The sequence below is a fragment of the Triturus cristatus genome, chromosome 3_1 (genome assembly GCF_964204655.1).
Source record: "Triturus cristatus chromosome 3_1, aTriCri1.1, whole genome shotgun sequence".
Classification (NCBI taxonomy): Eukaryota; Metazoa; Chordata; class Amphibia; order Caudata; family Salamandridae; genus Triturus; species Triturus cristatus.
Genome location: NC_140583.1, coordinates 672,989,787 through 673,012,574, shown reverse-complemented (window position 1 = coordinate 673,012,574; position 22,788 = coordinate 672,989,787). Strand labels below are relative to the sequence as shown.

The 22,788-nt window shown below is 43.4% G+C and overlaps 1 protein-coding gene across 3 annotated transcripts in view; it reads right to left on the bottom strand.

Annotated features, from left to right (window-relative positions):
• Nucleotides 1-22,788, bottom strand: part of CARS1 (cysteinyl-tRNA synthetase 1) — a 465,335-nt gene that overhangs the window by 286,461 nt on the left and 156,086 nt on the right. For all 3 annotated transcript variants that reach the window (XM_085644733.1, XM_085644734.1, XM_085644735.1), the window contains 3 exons: nucleotides 20,728-20,826; nucleotides 18,425-18,574; nucleotides 14,605-14,745 (listed from right to left, as the gene is read on the bottom strand). In XM_085644733.1, coding sequence (XP_085500859.1) covers nucleotides 14,605-14,745; nucleotides 18,425-18,574; nucleotides 20,728-20,826 — 390 coding nt within the window. The remainder of the gene's footprint in view (nucleotides 1-14,604; nucleotides 14,746-18,424; nucleotides 18,575-20,727; nucleotides 20,827-22,788) is intronic.

The following is a 22,788-nucleotide window of genomic DNA, read 5'->3' as shown; positions in this document are numbered from 1 at the left end:
TCATATTACTTTCGATATGGGAACCATTATATCTCTGAATTACGAGACATTATAAGCAGAATCCCTGTCCTTTTTTCGAAAATGGGACAGATTAGATCTAGTCCAAATTGGGAGAAGTAAAACCGTTAAGGTTATCTGTCACGCTATCTTTATTTATTTATGTCTATACCCTTGCATTTTCATAGGAACTTTTTAAAAAGAGTCACAATTTATATGGCAATACAAAATCTCCAATGTGCTACTAGATATCTTCAACTGCCTCGCAGCGAGGGTGGGTTTGCACTTCCATTTTTGTGGAATTACTTTATAGCTATATTCATGTTTAAGCTCTCTGCGGTTATTGGGAGCTAGCTGGCTAATTTCCGTAGTATCAGATTTTCACGTTATCGATCATGGCAAGCAAAGGTTTGGTCGACAGGACCTACTTTAAACACACATGATTTAAGATGTTATTAGTTTATCGCAGGGGTTGGCAGGACATTCGATCTATCTGCTATGTACTGCAGTTCCATCAAATTTACCTCCCTTGGAAACAAACCTAGCCTCCTACATTCTTCTCAAGACTGCTATTTAAAGTGCTGGTGCAGTGCAAAACTTTCGTCCGTTGGTCAATTTTACAAAGATGGAGTCCTTTTATCTTTTCAGGAAAACAGTAGGGATCCTAGGCTTCACAAAATTGGATTTATTTGCTACTTACAATAATTGAGGGAATCTTTATCAGGGCTTTCCACTAATAAAATTAGTATGAATAGCAATGAATGTTTGCAGAATTGTGTCTAAAATCACAGAACGCAGCTACATTCCCACTTTCTACCTGATTTTGGGGCGCCAGAGGAACATGACCAATACATTTGAGGTTCTTTCTGATAGGTGGTCACTTAGTCTGCATTGTAATGTCTTTATTGGGGAGATTCGACATACTAACCTGCTTGTTCAGAGTACTCTCAATTAATCTAGGCTTAAGGCTCATTCCTTTTAAATCTTGTATGATATTATATTAAATACCATATAAGCTGTATAACTTGGATGTTTAGGGAAAACATCAGATTGTTTTCGTTGTAGCAAGCCTGAGACAGATTCAGTACATATTTTTGCAACTAATCGTATCATTGTTCCATACCGGTGCAAAGTTCTTGCATTAATTAATCAACTTCTTAAGACTAATGCTATATTTGACCCAAAAATGTACTCTACTTGTTTATGTATCTAATATTCCCCCAACACAGACCATTTTTGTATTTTAATGCACAGGGAAATAGGGTTCTTGATGGTGAAAAAAGGTACAAATGACTTTGAATTACTGTTAGTTGAAGACATATTTTAAACTCAAAATGATGAATTAAAAATAGAAGCATTTGCAATGCAATAGATCTCGCAATTGCGAACTTTTGAGCTATTAGCATTGTAAATGACAATGCCTTTAATTTATGTTTTTTTTTTTTAAACAATTTTTATTATTTTCTTTCAACACCGTACAATACAGCAATTGTCGATCATTTAGTCGTTTTCCAGCATATAACAAAATCTGAAGCGGCTCAGCCCCCCACCTTCCAGCAATCCCCCCATACATGCGCCCATCCCCAGCAGTCACACTCCCTATGTGCACCATAGAGGTCTGCACCTCAGTCCGCATCAAGGGTTTTATCATCAAGCGTTGGCGGTGGCTCGCATACATCTCCCCGATATGTGTTCCATGCTCCCCATATTTTAGACCATTTTTGGGGACACCCCCTCCCGATGTATACTGAGTGCTCGGCTATCATAGCCCTATCCATGTCACGCCCCCATACAGACACCAGCGGCACCTCTCCCACCCCCCACTTCTGCGCTATGTTCCGCTTAGCTAGCACGATTCCCACTGTAGCCCAACACTGAGCCTGCCGGCCAAGGTCGTTCGGCTCCCATACATTTAGCAGGCAGCGCCTGGGCTCTGGTACAAGCGACACACCCCCCGCCTGGGACAGCGTTCGCATCACTCGCCTCCAGTATTCTTGGATTTTGGGGCACTCCCAGATGGTGTGATAGAAGGTGCCTTCCTCCCCGCAGCCGCGCAGGCAGAATGGGTGGGGTGCTCTTCCTATTTTGTAGAGTGTGTACCTGGTGTAGTAGGACCTGTGCAGAATCCGGAGCTGTACCAACCGAAGCCTGGAAGGTATCCCTGCCTCCCGGGGGGACGCCAACGCCTCCCTCCATTCTGGGTCATCAAAGTCCCCGACATCACTAGACCACCTCTCCCGCAGGGTGCCCATAGGGTCCGGGAGATTATTTATCAGATTCCGGTACGTGAATGATGTTGCCCGCTGGGGCATATAATCTGTGAGCAGCCTATCCTCCAGTGGCGACGCTTCCGGAACTGTGGCTCCAGGCACCAAAGCGGCGAGCAGCACGTGCTTAATTTGTGTGTATCGGAACCATTCCGAAGGCGCCAGCTCATACTGTTGCTGTAGGCGCGCAAAGGTGATCACTGCACCCTTGTGCCACATGTCGCCCACTGTGGAGATCCCAATGTCATCCCATTTATCGAAGCCCCTGCTATGCCTAAGCCTCCCGAGCCGTTTCGCATCCCACAAGGGCGTGAGCTGGGTCAAAACTCCTCTCCACCCCAGCCGGGCCTGGGCCGCGTGCCACACGGCCACTGTTTGCCGCAGAGGGCCAATGAGGTCTGGGCCGAGCCTCCCATCGTACAAGGGCGACAACATACCTCTCGTGCCCAATATGGCTCTGTCCGCTTTAAACGCCGGATCCGAGTGCGGGGCATGGAGCCAATAGTTGATGACCTTGAGCTGCGTCGCCCAGTAGTAAAGTTGGATGTCGGGCAGCGCTATCCCCCCGTCGTACCAGCCGCGGGTAAGTTTGGACTGTGCAATACGCGCCGGTCGGTTGTGCCACAGAAGACTAGTCACCTGTGCCGCAATTGAGCGGAAGTACGCCGGGGGCACTGGATATGGCGTGTTTTCGAGCACGTAGATGAAGCGAGGCAGGGACATCATCTTAAAGAGCGCCGCCCTCCCCAGTAGGGTCAACGGCAGCGCCCCCCAGTGACGGACGTCCCGACGGAGACGGTCCAGTGGGGGCTGAAGATTCTTCTGGTAGAATACTACTGGGTCCGCAGTGATGTGTATACCCAAATACTTGAACGACCCTTCCGCCACCCTGAGGGGGCAATCCGCCGGTAATTGCGGTGGAGGGCCACACAGCACGTACATGACGGATTTGGACCAATTTATCGTGTACCCCGACGCCTCGCCAAAGACCGTGCATATATTGAGCAGCGTGAGGATGGAACGTCGCGGGGAGGCCAAATACAACAGGATGTCATCTGCGTAGAGAGAAACCCTGTCCTCCCAGCCATCTGACCACCTGAGTCCCCTTATCGAGGGTTCCCAGCGTATCCACGCCGCCAGAGGCTCCAACACAAGGGCAAACAATAATGGTGACAGGGGGCAACCTTGGCGCGTGCCCCGCGACAGGGGGAAGTCGCCGGACATATGCCCGTTGGCCGCAACATGAGCCAACGGCTTAGTGTACAGGAGACGAATCCAAGCGCAGAATTTGTGCCCGAATCCCAGATGGCGAAGGACTGCGAACAGGAAGGGCCATTCGACCATGTCGAACGCCATCTGCGCGTCCAACGACAGAAGCACCGCCGGCTCACCCACCTGACCCGTCCGGGCCAGCACACCGTGCAGACGCCGCAGGTTATGGGACGTACTTCTGCCGGGCATAAAGCCAGACTGGTCCGGATGTATAATGTCGGCTAGGTGCGGCGTCAGCCTAGCCGCCAGCAGCTTGGCCAGAATCTTGGCCTCTGCGTTAAGGAGCGAGATGGGGCGGTAGGAAGTGCACTCCTCCGCCGGCTTGCCAGGCTTTGGGATGACCACAATAGTTGCCGTGCGCTGATCCGGCGGGAGTTCGCCACGTCGTTTAATTTATGTTTTTAAAAAACAACACATAGATAAAAGGCATTGTCATTTAAAAAAACAATAGGTCAAAGATTCTAAAATGCGAGACCTATTGCATTGCAAATGCTTGCTTCATTTCTCCTCGCACACTGTAGTAGATATTTTCAGTCTCTAGCCATTGTCACTGTGCCTAAATTGTAGAACTCTATGGAAAAAGTTCTATGAATTGTCAGTAGAAAACTCTGCACAAAATGGATAGGGCAGACCAAGGCATAGATCTGGGCATATATTTGTGAATTTAATTTAGAGTATGTCGCACAGTAGTAGAGGATTGCTCTCTGACAGCAGATGTCTTGGTATTTGAAGTCTACATTGTATCAAAAACCTTGGACTGTAATTTCAGCATATGGTTTTGCAAGTTTACCTATATCTTTTCAAATTTCCAAGTAGTGCTCAATATTAGATTTTAAGGCGCAGCAGGTTCTGTGAGGACTTATTTGATCAATCCTATTGTTTAACATAAGAGTAGTCTGATTGTCAATAACATGGTCTTTGAATTGATCACACAACAAATTGAAGGACAAAAACACTAGATTGTTTGTCAGGGAGTGAAGTGGGAGTTGTAACTTACTTATAGCCTTCTTTCTACAAACTGAATCAACTATGGAAGTAAATGTATGGGTTACTGTTGGTTCTCGATGTTAAGAAAAAATAATTTTATATGTATACTGATAAAGTGATAGAAGCACACTTTCATGGACGTACTGGGAACCGGTTGGTTATTTTTTGCAAACTTTTGTATTGGTGACTTTAGACTTTCATGAACAGCATCAATTCTATTACAAGAACCTTAAATTGAATGTTATCCTTGATAATTACTGTACCACCATTTCCCTCCTTGATAAAGTCCAAGAGATTTTTGAACTGACACATAACACTTCACAAAATAGTTTGCTCAGCTGAACTAATTTACACAAGAAACAAGCATTGGCAAAGCTAACAGGTCTGGCTTGCATTTTGTTTCCTGATTAAAATACACAATCAAGAATGTTGCAGTGAAAAAACAAAATATAACCGTTTCCTATATAGAGTACATCTATGAGCAAAATAATTTAATGTGTGCTGATGTGGTGTACTTTTGAGATGTACAATAGTTCCTCATGTATAAATGCAAGCACTCAGTAGGGGGAGGAAGGATACACCAAACAGCCAACAGCATGAACTGAGAGAGTTAAATACTCCTTTGGTTGGAGCCAAAGCCCACTCTATGTATATTTCAAATCAATGGTAGTAATAAATCTAGCCCAAAACTAAAAATTGGTCACGTATGTGTATGTATTACTGTACAATGGAAAACAATCCTTATAAGGAGTAGTGAACACATATAACACTGTAATACATTAAATAATTTTCATCATGAATAATGATTTATATAGAACTACTAGCCATTAACAATAGAATAATGCCTCTTACAATATTGTGCCACATAGAAATTCCAACAGGGACATTGCATAATCCCCTTTCAAATACAGTGCCTAGGAGATATGAGCAGCACAATACTATGCCAAAACCTGAAGATAATACCCTTGTACATATATGCACGTTTAAAATATCCCAGTAATAAAACAGATTTGATCGTTAAAATATGCCAGTCAGAATTACCTTTACACTTGATTATGCCATCACAAACTGCATTAATAGACACATTCATCATAATTAATGTTCCAGAAAAATATACTAGATACTATTACTTTCGTAGTGAAATTTGCTGTCAAAGTAAATGGAGCAGCGGAACAAGACCACTAAAATTCTTGTGCCTGGATAGATTTCTAACACATTTATTAAGACACTGAATACGTCTATCACACATACTATTCCAGATAAAATGGCCATCACAAGGATCACACTAGCGAATTTGACTTTTATAACTATTGAGCAAAAGAATTTGTACATCACAATTACTGGGCCAACATAAATCACAGTATCACGCATATGCCCTTAATGACAACGTTAAAGAATATTTACATTTTTGTGCCACAGAATGCATACCCATAAGGAATAATGTGCCAGAAACAATGTCTTTCTAATGTGGCAGAAAAACGCCATCACTTTTTTGTACATGAGCATGCCCATCACAATTATTGCACCAGAGTCACCGTCAATCTCGATCCCTTCACCACTGAACATAGCCATTAAGACTAGGATGCTAGAGAATATGTTTTTTCACATTCAATGTGCCAGTAAATTAACCATGATTAAAGGGCCTGCAAACATGACCGCTATTCCTGTGCTTTGTGATCTTTGTGCCAGAAATATGTTCATGAGATTCAATGTCACCGGGCTATTTTATCTGTTTAAAATGCCCTTGCTGCATTTTTATTGGCGAGGGCCTCAATGAGATGGTAACCAGCGTGTTTCAGCTGTAATTGGAAATCAGAAAGAGGAAAAATGTTGCAAATAGTTGAAGCTGTCAGAAGTCATGTACTTCCAGTCACTGTCACTCAATCATGCCTCAGTTACTGCAAAGCAAAAACACTTGATACACTGCAGAGTCACAATTTACACGACTAGTTGCTTCTTCCTGTTACTGTGGCCTGGACAGTAAGGAAGTGAGGTGAACACTGGGGTTAAGACATTGGATTTGCGCTGGGAAGATTGAACAGTGGCGCCGCGGAAAGACAGACAGCAATTCAATGAATAGAAAGCAACAGTTATTAAATATGTTTAGTGGAAAACTTGACAACATAAATACCTATCAGCCTACAAACGGAGCTGAAAAATCACACCAAATCTTTTGAACATCTTCGACCAAGTAATCACACTGTGGATTCAAAAGCTGCTTTATAAGACATGAGTATCATAATATCCAGAAATACTTGCAACTCTCACAACAATCGTATTCTTTGGAAAGAAGTAAATCTATGGACAACCTTCTTTCCTTTGACCCTTTCACCAGGGATATGAAAGCCTGTTTTTAGGTCTCGCATAGCGAACGCAGCGCATGCACTGCTTCCCCTTGGCGAGACTATTGTTGTCGGTTTGGTGCGCGAAGGGAGACAAAACATGTGCGAACCTGGACAGGCGATGTGCACGCGCATGGCGTCTCCTTTCTGGCTCGCACGCTCCCACCGCGCGCTAACACGCTCCCATCACATGCTTGATTTAGCTTTTAGTTACTGTTTCTCTGCCCCGCACTGAGTTCTGCCACCTAATTTTATGTTTTTGCCTCGCCGTGCCTTTCATCTGCCCCACACTCTGTGCTAACAGTTATTGTCATATTTTTGACTACTCGTGCCAGTCCCTTTGCCCCGCACTCTGTCCTAACACTTATCCTAATGTTCAAAACTCGCACGCACTCTCTCCTGCCACCTATTCTCATCTTATTGCCTTACTGTAACTTTTACTTTGCCCCGCGCTCTGTCCTGCCATCTATACTTATACTGTTTGCAACACTTCTTATTCCCATTTCTCGGCTGAACGGCCCCTCCCCGTTTAACGTCTTGGTTATAGGAAACATGCTGCTGACTGTTGTAGCTGTGTGCAAGTGTTTTTTTGTTTTAGCTTCGGTTCACTCCCGTTTGAAGCTGTCCTACATGGTGCTTTTGCAGGTGTAAAGGGAGATGAGCCGATAGAACCGTGGTGGGGTGGGGGAAGGCTGCATGTACGTGTTTTTTTGTTTTAACTTTGGTTCCCTCCCGTTTAAAGCGGTCTTACATGATGCTTTTGCAGGAGTAAAGGGAGGTGAACCGATAGTACCTTGGAGGGGGAAGGGGGGGGGGGGAGGGGGGGGAGCGGGCCGCAATAGATGGTGCCTTTGGAAGGGGGCAGCCTGGCTGCCCTTTGAGAGGGGAGGGAGGAGAGATGGTGGTTGAAGTGCCTTAAGGTATAACATAAACGAGGACTGCACCTGCGTGCACGGGCATAATGTGTGCTCTCGTAGACGAAGATAATTACATTTGTGGTGTTTTTTTGGGGGGGGCATTCTCTTCAGGGACCGTCCAGCGTAAAATACGCCAAGCTCCCGTTCACTAATGCCACATCCCCCCCGCCTTCCTCCCTCACCCCATATCCACCGGCAATAGCATTCTAGAATGTCTCTTTCTGATGTGCTGCATCTGTATCTCTGGTCCCAGTTGTAATTCCTCATTCATAGTCATCTCAACACTGCTGCTAGCTGCTTCTCTGGTCCCCGTGGTAATTTCTCATTCGAAGTCAGTCCTCTAGACAGTGCTACTAGCTGTTGACCTGTTCCCAGTGGTAATTCCTCATTTTTGGTCCTCTACACAGTGCTGCAGCTGCTTTTCTGGTCCTAATGGCAATTCCTCATTCTTAGTTCTCTAAGTAGTGCTGCATCTGCTTCGCTGGTCCCTTGGGTAATTTCTCATTTACAGTCCTCTAGGCTGTGCTGCATCTGCTTCTCTGGTCCCGTGGGTAATTCCTCATTGTAAGTCCTTTAGACAGTGCTTCAGCTGCTTCTCTGGTCCTGTCGGTAACTCCGCATTCTAAGTCCTGTACACTGTGCTGCAGCTGCTTCTCTGGTCCCAGTTGCAATTTCTCCTCCTTAGTCCTCTAGACAGTGCTGTAGCTGCTTCTCTGGTCCTAGTGGTAATTCCTCATTCTTACTCCTCTAGGTAGTGCTGCAGCTCCTTCTTTGATCCCGTCTGTAATTCCTCATAAGTCTTGTGGACAGTGCTACAGCTGCGTCTCTGGTCACCATGGTAATTTCTCATTCTTAGTCCTCTAGGCAGTGCTGCTAGCTACTTCTCTGGACACCGTCAGTAATTCCTCATTCTAAGTGCTCTAGACAGTGCTGCAGCTGTGTCTGTTCGCAGTTGTAATTCCCCATTCTTAGTCCTCTAGACAGTGCTGCAGCTATGTCTCTGTCATAAATCCACTACACTCCAAACCGAAACATAGAGATAAGACATTGTAATTTACAATCCCAATAGCTCTAACTCTGACAAATGCAAGGCAGATAGATAACTAGAGGCATTTTAAAACGAAACAAAAGGCTTACATTTTAGAAGCACGTGTTAAAATATCTACAGTGGTGTATATAAATTGTTGCACGGTTTTATTTCCAAGCGCTTTCGGTGTATATGTTGTTTCAGGTAAAACACCTTGGCCATTTTCCACATCTATCAGCCCTGAAGAAAGAGGTCTGTTCTTTGTATAGACACTCACCATACAACAGGATGTGATTAGTATGGTAGCAATGTCATTGCTTGAAGGCAGAGACTAGAAAATACTTCTTCTACCTCTAAAGCATCTCTATCTGCATTTTCTTCATAGCGCACAACTTTTTCTTTCTTACATGGTTTGGAAATCTTTTTTCTGGGTTTAACCGGAGACTCCTGCCTCTGGGGCAGGGTGCCACCACTGTAGGCGCTCCACACAGGCTGGCAGCGAGGCAGCCCTGTAGGAGGCCGGGCTGCGTCATACGTAACCCGCCGGTGCATAACCAGCACCTGAGAGCGGCACTGGCCGCAGGTATGAGCAACACGGTCCATGTGACGTGAGAGCGATCAAGAGCTGCCATTCAGAACATACATGAGCTTGTGCCTAGCACACTGTCAGCGCTTAGCACGTATTTCTCAAAAGAAAGGCAAAACTGATTTCAACTGCATTAGGAGCGTATTTACAGCACTCAATAAATGGTTATCCGGCCGTCTTTAAGAGTGCGTCGTACTGCGCTATGAAGCCCCGCTGGGTGGAGCTGATGCTACATAAGATATTACATAAATAAATATAAGGGGGCTGTTCATTTTGACATTCTCTTCTGAGATGCGGGCTCTGTCCTTTAACTGAAGACACAATCAGAGTTGTCAGCTAACACTGGTTTGAAGAGGCGACCCCTTTAACTGGACCTATTTACCTCTCTTATCACAAGAGCCGGGCCCTGTTGTCCCCGAACTAACCCCTTCAGCCACCTTTTCAGATCTCTTATCCATCATCAGCGGCCTCCGCCCATGCGAGAGACATTAAACTTCTGTTTGCACAGTAGGGCAGAGTACCTGGTGTCAAAGGATGGCTGGTTATACACAGGCCTGTTCACAGAGCCTCGGCAGTCGGCATCCCCTCTGAAGAGGAGTGAAGCAAACACGCCTGCATCCTGAAGCTAGCCAGCCAAGCGCGCATCGAGTCGCTGTGTGCCGCGCCTGAGACAGCCGCTCTTGTTGATTTCTGAAAAGCACCGCTTTATCGCGCGCCAATAACTTCGCACCGTCCAATTTCTGCTGCAGTATCGCAGACTCTGATCGCAGAGGAGTATTGCACATGCTGCAAAAATTACCGAACTGTAAACCTGCCAAACAAGAATGCGCCTTGCAACTTTGAACTTTATCAAAATCTATATATCGATTCTGATTGCATTTCTAAAGTACGTGTTTAGCTGGAAAAGGGCATAAAAAGGAAAACACACTTCCAACCACACCCCCTTCTTGGCAGAGTTTGCTGCTCATGTGTACAAGCGCTTCAGTACTTCACATAGGGGAAACAAGCGCTATATACATGCTACAATGCCGTACAGTCTGTTTGTAAATACAATAAAGGCAGTGTGTGCGGTCTTAAATAAACACAGGGTTTATTCTCGCAGGGAGACATCTTAAAAATCTTTGCTCTTTTCGGGAGGATAAAGTACAACACCTGGGACATGACGCCTCGCCCAAATCCATGCTTTACACATCGGAAAGCAAAAGTCAGCGAGGCATCCTTGCTACTCGCTGAAGGTCCAAAAAAAAAAAAAACATTTTTAAACAAAGCGACACAGAATCGAATGCATCGGAGGCATAAGTGGCAGTACAGCAGCACCCAGGACACTGCTTCACTGCCAGAGTGGCAATGCTACCAGCACGCAGTACCAGCACGCGCCCACTACAAATCACCTTTCAGTTACCTTTGTTTGGAATGTCCCCTGCTGATGCACGAGGTGAGCAGCGCGCGCAAGATACTGCGCTCCACGGGAAGGTTTCATTTATCCAAGCTGAATTACAGTTCCTTGGAGCGGTCAGGTAAGGCGCCCTCCATGTCTCAGCCGCTCTTTTGCTTTTTTGCTTTTTTTTTTCAAAGTGAAACTCTGCATTTGCAAACCTGTCTCCCAGCCTATGGGACGCTGTAATCAGCCACTCTCGCAATTGGCTGTCTTGACATGCACTTTCAACAGTGACATCACCGAATTCCCATGATTACTGTAGCCCCACCTGCCTGTGCCTGCACGTGGTCCCTACGTGTAAGACCTGACGCCGCTGCTCACGCTCTTACTGAAACAATATATCCCAAACTGTTGAGAGTGTAGACAGACGGGGAGGCTCTGTATTTGACGCTTTAACGAAACTGCTATTTATTTAATAAACAACCAGGGACGTCCAGAAGGAGATGAGTGTCCTGCAAGGACATGCTTTCGTGCCTGCCACTCCCAGATCGACAAATCATTTGGAAGGAAGAACTCTTCTTCAGCAAATAGTTACAGTAAAAACTGAGATGTTCCTGACACCTGGGCTGCAACTGTTTTTCTGGCGCAATCCGGGCTTGCATGGATGAGAGACGCATAACAAGGACAGCAAATCTCTTATCTTTATGGAGCATGTGTTTCTAATTATCGTGGAGGCGCGCACTGCCCCCGACCTCTCAAAGAAAAAAAAAAATCTTGACGAAACCAAGATTATTTCCTTTGAGAGGTCAGCGGCAGTGCGCTCCTCCACGCTAATTAGAAACACATGGCCCCATTAAGATAAGGAAGTGCTTTGCGACAGCCGCAAAGCAGACGAGTCAGTCCGGATCGGCCGGAAGAAAAGGCGAAAGGACGTCAACAAAAAAACCCTCATTTCCAATGGCAGACCACCGATTAGCATACACAGTGATGCAAGCCAATGGTTATGAGGGGCGGGGCTTCAAGTCCCCTTCTCAAATCTACTCTCCTACAAAATCTCTCACCCAGCAAGCAGCGCTTTGCTGTAAAACCAAGAAAAGCCCACCTCAAGGAGGAGTGGGGGCTTGGCGGTGCAGGAATCACCAGAGTCTACTCTTACCCTCCTTATATAATAAAGTGGACCCGGAAACCTTTGTCTGCAGAGAGAACCACCTTTATTACAATAGCCCGGGCTATGGAACAGAGTCCCAAGCTAGTCAGAGACAAAACCCAGGAGGCTGCTGCTTTACTCCACAGCGAACAAGCCTTATATACATTTTTACTCCACTCTTTTGGCATTCAGTCCATTATTCAGTCAGGGCGGTGTTTGCAGTTGATAACCTGATCAAGGCGATGTTTGTAGTTGATGACCTGATCAAGGCGATGTTTGTAGTTGATGACCTGATCAAGGCGGTGTTTGTAGTTGATGACCTGATCAAGGCGGTGTTTGTAGTTGATGACATGATCAAGGCGGGGTTTGTAGTTGATGACCTGATAAAGGCTCGGCATTCAGACCATTGTTCAATCAGCTTGATCAAGGCTCGGCATTCAGTTCATTGTTCAATCATCTTGATCAAGGCTTGGTCAGTCAGACCATTGTCCAGATAACCTGATCAAGGTGTCAAGGATGTTTACCAAGCAGGAAGCAGAAGATGAAAAACAAGTTTGTTTACACAGGGCGTAGGTGTCTCATGGCTTTCTGTTGATGAATTGGCTAACTGCAAAGAACAGGGGGACTTGGGTATGCGATAGTTTTGAGCCTCAGCAGAAATTGAGGCTGTAGGCAGGGTTTAGTCATGATATGGCAAGGAAATGGAGGAATGTAAGGAAATTAATAGAACCTAGTAAAAACTCATTTTCTTCATTGCGCTGCAAGGCCAGGCGAGACCTAAAAACCAAGATTCTTAAGAGAATAGGGAACTTTGGATTACCCCTCCACGTTAATGCTCAATAGAGGAAGATGATAAACCATCTTAATGACCATCCACCCAACAAGTAGTGCTTTTTTCTGCCCAAGAATCTTCACTGGAAACATTTTTGTAGGAGAATTATGTATTTGGAGGGGGATAATGGATATGAAATGGCATTGATTTTTAGCAATTAACAAAGCCATCGCTCATTTTCCTGTTCAAGAGATAAGCTCTTGATCAAAGGAGTGAAAGTGCTAGTCACTGCAGATCTAGGGAGGATCAGATCTTTATAGCTATGAATTTACGTGCTCAAGAAAAGTTCAGATCCGGTGCACTTAACTTCCTTAAAATCCCTACTTTATGCATCTGGCCTGTGAAATCAGAGTTGTTGTAATCTTGGAATCCAAACTTCGGAATAACCTTCCATTCAAACTCCACGGTACTATGGGCCATCCCCAGATTTGTAGAGCACTAAAATGTTTCCTATTCTTTTTATCGTTCTCATATTTGGTATCCCGAGAGGGTCCTCCATCGTCCTAGTGACATGATGTTTGCAGGTCAAAGTACATAAATAAAAATGCAGACAGGAGTAGATACCAGTTACAAACACATTCCAAAAAGCTACACAAACATACAAAAAAGAAGTACAAAAAGAGCAGAAGAAAAATAAATAATCTGGTGTTAGCTTAACGGTTTTACTAATTTTGTTCTCCTTCATTCTACACAGGTTCGAATACAAAAATTATTTCTATGAAATTTATGTGTGAAAATATTTGTAGATGTTTGGGACAATCCAAGGACAGAAGAAGATCACTCATTGGGTGAAGGCCCAATCATGGAGTGTTGCATAAACAGGCACCCTCTACACCATGAGTATTAGTAGATGAAGGCCCGGAAGAACTGTGCTAACCAAGGAGAAAATGAGGAAATTTGGAATAAACAAACTGAAGACAGGTACAAAGGGGGTCATTAAAAACAGAGAAGGCAGGTGGGTCACTGTAGCATCTAGCAGTCTGATCAAGAAGGAAAGTCTTGAAGGACAGAGGTGTCAGGTCAGAGGTGTCAGGTCAAGGTAGGGCATACATTCCGTGACAGATGGCATTCAGGAACCTACGTAACACAGACTAACAGCAGGAAATTAAAAACTGCTTGAACTGATGTCACAACCTGAGGGACAGAGATGTGGAAGTGAAATTGACACAAGGATGAATGAGTGAGTATCTTAATTATGCTTGAAGGTGTAACTGGCACAAAAGCAAATGGTGATCTGCTTTATCGAGGCTTTGTAAATGGGCTTAATGGCGTCTTAAAAACTGTATAATAGTTTTTGGGAAAATGTGTCCGTTGTATGGAGAAAGTTTAAAAGGAGACATGTCAAGGAGTGCTTCAAACAGCTGACAAATGGCACATTACAAGGCAGCAACATGCCAACGGTTCACTTTTGTAGACATTTCCATGCAGAGTTGTACCAATGTAAAACACGTATTTTGGAAAGGAGCAAGGAGGTATGCTCTTTTTGGAGTTTCACAATAATACCAGCTACGCTGTCATTGTATCCTAGCATAAGAATCTTGGCACATCACAACCAAGACAGAGACAATGAAACAAGGCAGCTTAAACAATCCTCATTTCTATATACAAATAATTCATGACTACTTGTGTTCTCTTTACTAACTAGAAAACCTTCAGTTACCATGAAAAATCATGAAACACATTTTCTTACCGGACTGACTCAATATATATATATATTACTCAATATATTCAGAAGCTTAATTTTAAAATGGTATATAGAAACTGAACAGAGACCGATACCTACAGAATAAGGAGAAAACTTCACATGGAATCGGAGAACACTAGCGATTACATGGACTGTGCATCTACTTACATTTAAAGCATCCATGTCTTTGTGATATTCCTGCTCCCAGAATTTAGGCAGTTGAGAAAATATGGAATTGTCAGTCACTTGACTTCCTTGCTTGGCATCCAACCAGTCAGACAACACATCCTTCGCTTCTAGAAGCAGCACCTATGAATAAGACATTTTTATGCATATGTATGCCTTAGCAAGATGGATAAAAACATTCTTTCATGTAATCATTCGCTGCAAGTTCAAACTGCACCCAACTTTAGCTTTTCCACAGTCATATACTAATGAGACTGCAGAGGCTGCTAATGAGACTATAAATATTATACATTATGATATATATGCTATATGTATTACACATATAGTGATAGCAACTGTAGCTATAGTTCAGTCTCCGTTTCCACTGAAAAGCTGTAGTTTAGTTAACTTATAACTTTGGTGGCATTACATAACTAAGCACAAAACATTCAAACAAATACCTTAAGTGACTAAGTTTTAGTATGTGAAGTTTCTCGCAGGGGTATTGGGGGAATGGAGGAGTTTAAAAGGGCAGGGTCAAAATATGTTTTCTTCATTTTAACTACTTTAGGGAAATTTGCTCTTCGTTACAGAAATTTTAGAGAATCACACAGCACTTGGTATGAAGCAGTGCCTTTTCTTAGTTGGGTGCAATCTTTTCAGTGGTTTTTGAAATATCTGTGTTACAAAAAGGGGTTGAGCGTGACTGAAAAGCTGAAGTTCGAGCTATCAGAACCGATAATATGCAGATCCTTTGGCTCATCTGGATTCTTGAATCCTTCGAAGATTATAAAAAAAGAAAAATAAACACATTTATTGGACAAGGGAGTGTTTTCCCTTATCCAATGCAGCATTTGCAGATCTTTAGAAGATACATGATATCTGATTAACAGCAACTAGCATTTTGTGTTATGGCAGCCATTCCCGGGCGTCAGCCCCAAAGCCTATGTCATAAAATATGTGGCAGAGAGACTAGATTATAAGGTGGCTGGAGTGGCATTCCCTGTCCGTTGGGAGTAGGTGGAATAGGTAGAAGAAGGCTTTATCGCCTATGACCATCAAAAGTATGTCAGTCTTCGGCCTGGGTCTGCAGTTCCACAAATTTGCCGGCAAATTCAGAAATTTTTGAAGGGTTCAATTTGTTTTTGCAAATCCTAAAAAAACTGTTCAAACAGTAAAAAAAGCACATAGAGCACCTATGCATGGAAAAGATTATGCACAGCAAGCACTTTAGAACCTTGGGCTGGCTCAGGGACTTTCCCAATCGGCTAAGTTTTGTGACCAGAGCATGCTGTGTACAGTCAAAGATTATGCACAGCTTGTTCAGTGGCACCCAGGGCCAACTATAAACATCCAAAGGCCATGCGCAGCTGGCTCAGTGAAAAAAGGCTGGCACAGGTATAAGCCTAGAGGTCTGGCTGAATGCACATGTATGCTACATAGTACAATGAGTTTGGTGTGCAGGAAGTTGCATGTGAGGCCACCACCAACCCCTGCTTCCATCAGCCTAACACTGTGCCCAGTATGATTTGGGCATGCAGCAGATTGCACACACAGGATACTGGATACCAGGCCCTGCAGCCAACCCCGAAGGCCATCCATAGCAGGGGTTGGCCCCGCAGGAAGTTGGCCAAAGCCAAGTTTAACATTTAAAAAAATCACTGGGAAAAAAGCGTTGTTACGCATAACTTATGACCTATTCCTTCTCATAGTAAGTGAATGCATGTCTAAAAAAAAAAAAAACTTTAAGAAGAAAAACACTTAATAAAACACAAATAGTGGCGTTATGGTTATAAAAAAAACTCAACAGTCACTGAGTTATGCTGCCTAGACAAACCATAACTCACACTCACCATGCACTACTTATGACCTCACATGGCATTATAAATGACATCACAGATGTCACCTCAAATGATATCAGGTGTAAATTAATTTGGCAACTGTAAGTCCATGAACCAGAAAATGATTAGCTGAAGAGAAGGGCTTTCAGGGCATTATGAAATGGAAGAAACTATGAAATCTACCTTACATTATGCAGCAATTGGTTCCAGAACTTTATTCTTAGATAGCTGAAAGAACAGTGGGACTTTTATATACATGGAATCTTACACAGAAGTGGACCTTCCAATCAGAGCGAATGGGCTGGTTTATAATGCAGACCTAACTGGAAAAGGCAGTAAATCTCTGGTTGGTTAAAAAAAATCTGAATCATACAGAGTGATTTAACCCGTTCCCCGCTCATGACGGAACCACTCCGTCATGAGCCACGGGTGCGCTGTGCTCATGACGGAGTGGTTCCGTCATGCTGCGGCCGTTGGCGGCCGCTCCTCCCACGCGGCGCTAATTCCCCGCCTGTGCGGGCGATTAGCGCAGTGGGTGGAGTCATGACGGAACCACGCCGTCATGAGCAGAGCTCACCCGTGACTCATGACGGCGTGGTTCCGTCATGAGCACAGCGGTGCCGTCAACCCCCCCAAACCCTCCCAGCGCTGCGGCGGAATTCGCGCCGCAGCGAAGGGGTTAAAAAGGATTCTTTGATCCACAGGGTGCCAATGAAGATCTCTCCGGACGTCGGAAACATGGGCAAATTTCTTGACCTGGCATGCCAAGTCTCGCAGTCACAATAGGCACTGGAAGTAGGGGTGCCGGGGGATGCTGTCGCACGCCCAAAAATAACTGTGCTGCAGTTCAGAAAAAAAGAGCAATAAAGATGCCTTAAATTTTGTTTGATCTTCTCACATTTGTTATGCGTTCTAAGACAGAGGCCAAATGTCAGGCTCGGTCTTCTAACAAACTGCTGCTTATTCTTTTAACATGAAGATTAGTGTTTATTTTCTTTCTCTAACTGCAAAGTCAGAGAATGTTGAAAAATGAACTATCTGACAATCTTGCAGGGTACAGGAAGTATGAAAGTAAAGGATATAAAATGTTTTTTTTCCTATCACACAACAACATTTAAATACCTTCAAATAAACAGTACAAATAACTAAGAAAGCACATATGAAGCACTTTATGGCAATTCTGAGGTGTGATAGAAACAAATATTTTAATAGGATCAAACATCAAGCCAATTTACTTGGTGATGTGCAAATGATAAATATTTGCTGAAACCTCATTTCCATAAATTTGTTGTGCTCTTTATAGCTTTATGAGTAAAACTGCACAAGAGTATGCATTTTGTGGACATTTCAATAGAAAATGTGATGTCCGTAAATAGCAGTGTGCTACCACACCATGTCTTAGTAAGATATGTGTAACAGTGTGCTCCAAAATTCACCACCGGCTACATAGCACATACCACTCTCCTGCTGAATCAGAGTAGATCTTTTGCTATCACGTTCTTTGTGTGACCCTTGGATTTTTCACAATGCTTATGACTTCAGTGATGTAACAATGGTGGCATCAGCCCTATTCTGAAAATTGTTCCAGAACTACTGACAGTAATATTCTGTGATATTTGACCATTTCTTATGCTGCTAGATGTGGTGCCAGTATATAGGCTATTACAATAATATAGACACAAACTAAGAGGGCATGCATGATGGACAGTAAAAAAGACACAATGAGATCATGAAATTATATCATCGTAACAGGTCAGTTTAAAGGGGGGTTTGTGGGGAGGTGTGTTGTACATGTAACGTCATTTTAATAGAACATAATCTAATCTGGTGGCAACAACAGATGATTTCAGGCTGAATGTATGCTGAAGGATGTGTGGTCCTCATAAGCACAAATACATTTGTGGTAGGACTGAGCTAAAGAATCAGAAAAATACAAGATGCACTAGAATCAGAATACTAAATAAAAGGCTTCTTAGAAATACCATTGCACGTTTGTCAACTTCCTCCAGAGACAGTTTGTTCTGAATTCCCTCTGCAAGAGGCTCCACGGAAGACTTCACTGCATTATGGATTCTTTCCAGCATCTGCCTTTTGTCAGGATCTGTTGTATTATTTAAGTTATCTGAAAAAGACTGCATTATCCAAGAAAAAGGTATGAACAGTACAAGCCTAGGCAAAAAACATCAACATTCAGTAAAGGCTCTGCTATGGCAATAAATAAAAATGCATTTAAAAACTATCATACTTTTGCACAAAAATATTATTCGTAATTAATTATTGCAGCCTTTAAAAATCAACGCCCACTTTTTTTTCCCCAGTACACTCACCCGATATAATTAAGACAAACACAAAAAACATAGCCATGCAGCTATGGAATAGACAAACATATTACATCCCTTAGCTGCTTCAACAGTCTCATTAAAAAAAAAATTGCTAATAAAGTGAGTGTAGTGAATAAAATTTACTTAAATTTAATTTTAGCTAGGCATCTTGTATGTAAGCCCCACACTTTGAATCATGGAAGAGTAAATTAGTAATCTTTCAGATATAGGAAATCCTTCTTGGTTTTTGCACATGTTTTAAAAGAGTGGTCTCTCAACCATCAACCTGCAAAATTGATACTGGGGACTAAAACACATAAAATGAACAAACATTTCTGGTTTATGAAAATCACAGTGAGCCCATGCAAGCCCCTTTCATCTTCCCTCTGATCTGGCAAGTTGAATTAGGCCAATTCAGAGTTGTTGGTATAGTAGTTCTAAGTTTATGATACAAGCTCAGCTGATTGTAGTTTGAGCTCTGTGTTACATCAGCTGAAAAGTACCCGACAAAGAAAAAAAAGATTACATGAATATCTTGAAACATTATTAAATTCAAATGACCAAAACTGAACAGAATTCATGAAAAAAGTGAACAGATGAAAAATGGCTCTTCCAAAAAATAAATCTCCTTTACTATAAAAAGTGGCTACAATGAGTGTGACATTATCTAAATTAAAGAGGGAGGGGTAGACAGAGGCACACCACAACCACAATACATACAAGATCTTCTCCTGTCATTAACGTTTATGAAGGGAAACACTCCGCCTCCTCATTGAACGTCTCTGACGCTTACCCTTCTCCCCAAACAGAATTATAACCTGTCCACCTTTGTACAAGCAGTGAGTGATTGAGCAGTATTGTGGTGCAGCAGGTAGCAGATGGCTCTTCAGCCTTTCAAATGGCATTTCTGTTTGAAGGGCTGAAACAGGATGCATGCTGGCTCTCTGGCCCTTCAACCCAATTATGGTATGAATATGTGTATGTTCAGCAAGAACAACAGCTGCATGCTATGCTAGTCTCCCTGAAGAAGTACTATGATATGGAGACAACATTCAAGGGATGCACACTGGGTTGAGGTGCAGGCTCTATGGTAGCCTACGTTTTAAGCTCTGTCCTTACGTGTTGCAGGTCCAGAAAGAAGAGAAGCACCCATTAGATACTCGAAAAAGGCTGACAGACTACCATAGTAAGCAAAACAAATGTTTGTAAACCAGACAACCCTTTGATTTTCTGTATAGGGTGTTTAACCCCTTGTGTGCCCATGACGAGCTGGACTCGTCATGGGCCGCGGTTGCGCTGTGCCCATGACGAGTCCAGCTCGTCATGAACCCCGCCCGCTAATGCAACGGCCGGCACAGGGCGGGGAAAGGGCGTGGCACACAAGGGGTTAAGTAATTTCTTTCCCAGAAACTCTTTTCCAGTTTCAATGTTTTTAAGCTTAATTTTCAACATTTTTATTCTTGAGAAGGTGATCTAATTGATCAAGGGCAACCTACACAAAAGGATACTGTTCCGCTGACTATGTGGTCCAGGACACGAGACACCTGGCTTGCCCAGTACAGCTATGTGCTGTGCTGCAATTGTTTATCGGGCAGCACTGGTATGAAGTATCTTTATCAGCCACATTGGTAGCAGTTGACCTTATGGATTAACTACATAATCAGTCTCAATTTACATTCATTGGTGAATTACAACGGCTCGATCGGGAGCAAAGGAACTATGTTACATATCAGTCACAGGTGTGCCTCGCGGAAAATGACCTTAAAACTAATGGTGGTGTAATCTGATAACAGAAATAAGAGCATTTTATTATGAACTAATTTGTTAAAACAAATTGTGAACATTTGTGAACAAAAATTCTTAACAGCTGTTACATAAGCGCTGAATATGAAGCCCTGGCATTACTTCCAGTTTCTGAGGCCACTGCAATTTAAACAAAAACTGCTGAAATGCCCAAGTCTCACCTGCATGGCCGTCCTGACATCTTCTAACAGCTGTGCAGCAGGCAGCCTCTTTTCTTTGTATTGTTCAAAAAGGTAATTTTGTCGTGCCCGTTTGATAATCTGAAGGAAGAATGAGACAAACCAGTTCTCTTCAAGAACCAACAATTCAATGTACAAAATGTATTGCAGTCTTAATAAAAAAATTTAAGACATAAAAAAGAAGGAACAAGTCATAATAGGAGGTGCACATGCCTCTCTGTCCAGTTCTTTCATTGAAGACACACTAAAATGGGTCTAAACACAGTCTTAAGCAAAAAACAGGGGGTATGAAGTTCCTCTAGGGCAAAGTGAACAGAAAGAGTGAGATACAAACGGTTGGATCAGGTGAGTAACATTTGTAATATGGGGGGGGGATTTCCTACTTCTAGGTAAATACCTGGACAACGTGGTAGGAAGCTTTCCTCTTACCATGTCGTGTAGATAGCGTTTTTTGGTCCTGAAGAAGTGCCTTGATCCTCCTCACACCCATGGCACGAAACATGTTGACCAACTGAGAGTAAGGCGAACATAGCTAGATACATAGCCTCAAGTTCTCCGCCACTCTCCATTTTCAATCAGGCAGCTTACCTACCTGAATAAAATCAATACTAGGACTAACTGACCTGTTTAAAGTAACTTTTTCTCACATCTACACACACTAGGTCCCTGGCCCCCACTGCACCTTACGGCAGGAACAAAAGATCCACATAAAAGAGCCCCATATTGGGTGCCCGTCGGGTATTGCAGTGCCGTCCTGACGAGGGTCAGGCCCATATGATGAAGCATGACATCTAGCTCGCTAGGTGTGTGAGGGCCCTAGTTCCTAAGGGAGAAATCTCCCCATATTACAAAACCTTGCGGCAATGTTACTCACCTGATCCAACCATTTGTATCTCGCTCTTTCTATTCACTTTGCCTAAGAGGAACTTTATACCCCCTTTTTTTTTTGCTTTAACTTTAAGCATGTATGCTGGACCTCTTTAAACAAGCCCCTCCGTCCCTCTCTTTGGAAAGACAAACACAGTCTTGCCATTTTTAAGTTTCGTAATAGCACTATTTTTCACCTTTTTTTGACAGCTCGTAAGAGTACGGCTACCCAAGATCAGAGGGGTAAACAACGAAAGAGCGAGAGGTGGAACTCTCCCACCAAAACACATTTCAATATCAACCTTAGTCCCACACGCAAGTAGTGGTCTGCAAAACAACTTAGCCATTGAGTTGTCAACGAATTTGTTTATGGAACACATCCCATGTGTCCTGCAATTCTCCCAAAGGTCATCAAGTGCACTGACCACATGGATGTTTTTGTACCCGCTAAGTACATGCCAGTCAAGTGCCTCAGTTGTGTACTGCAGATGCTTTGTGCAGTCCCTTCATACCCATGAAACTGTCATTTGGTACTCACTTAGCGCCCATGTATTCTGTTGGATCTGCACTGTTTGTGTATTCATGGGAGGCAGACAAAAAAAAATATTCCTAGTCAATCTCTCATTCAATAGGTAAACTCTTGTTATAACATGTCCATTGCTACCCCAATGGTAACTGTCTTGCAGTGTCGTGTGGGCCGAGGTCATCCTATACAAATGTTCTGCGCCACAGTTCTTCCTTTGCATGTCAGAGTCCCTGCAGTGAGTGTGGCACTCATTATTTGATGCTGCTAACCCATCATCCTCACAGTTACAGCAATATGAGGTGAACACCCTTCGGCTTTTCTTAGGTTTTCCAGATGGGTCTACAATGCCAATATGACCGTTGACATACTCATGACACTTGCTGCAAGGCTTGCCACTTCAATAAATTTTTCTAACAGTAAGTTCTATACCCATTCACATTTGCATATCCCCACCCCATTTCATCTGCAAACTGGGAGATGTGTTTTGCCAAGCTGCAGCTTCAGTCACCATTATTTATCCTCAAAGTCTTCTTATCGCGGTACTGATCCGCTGAAGAGTAAAATTAATTTTCAGATTTGAAAATCATCCCAATACAGAAAACGTGTCTATGTGAGGCACATTTCAGTACTGTTCTAATGTAACCAAGTCA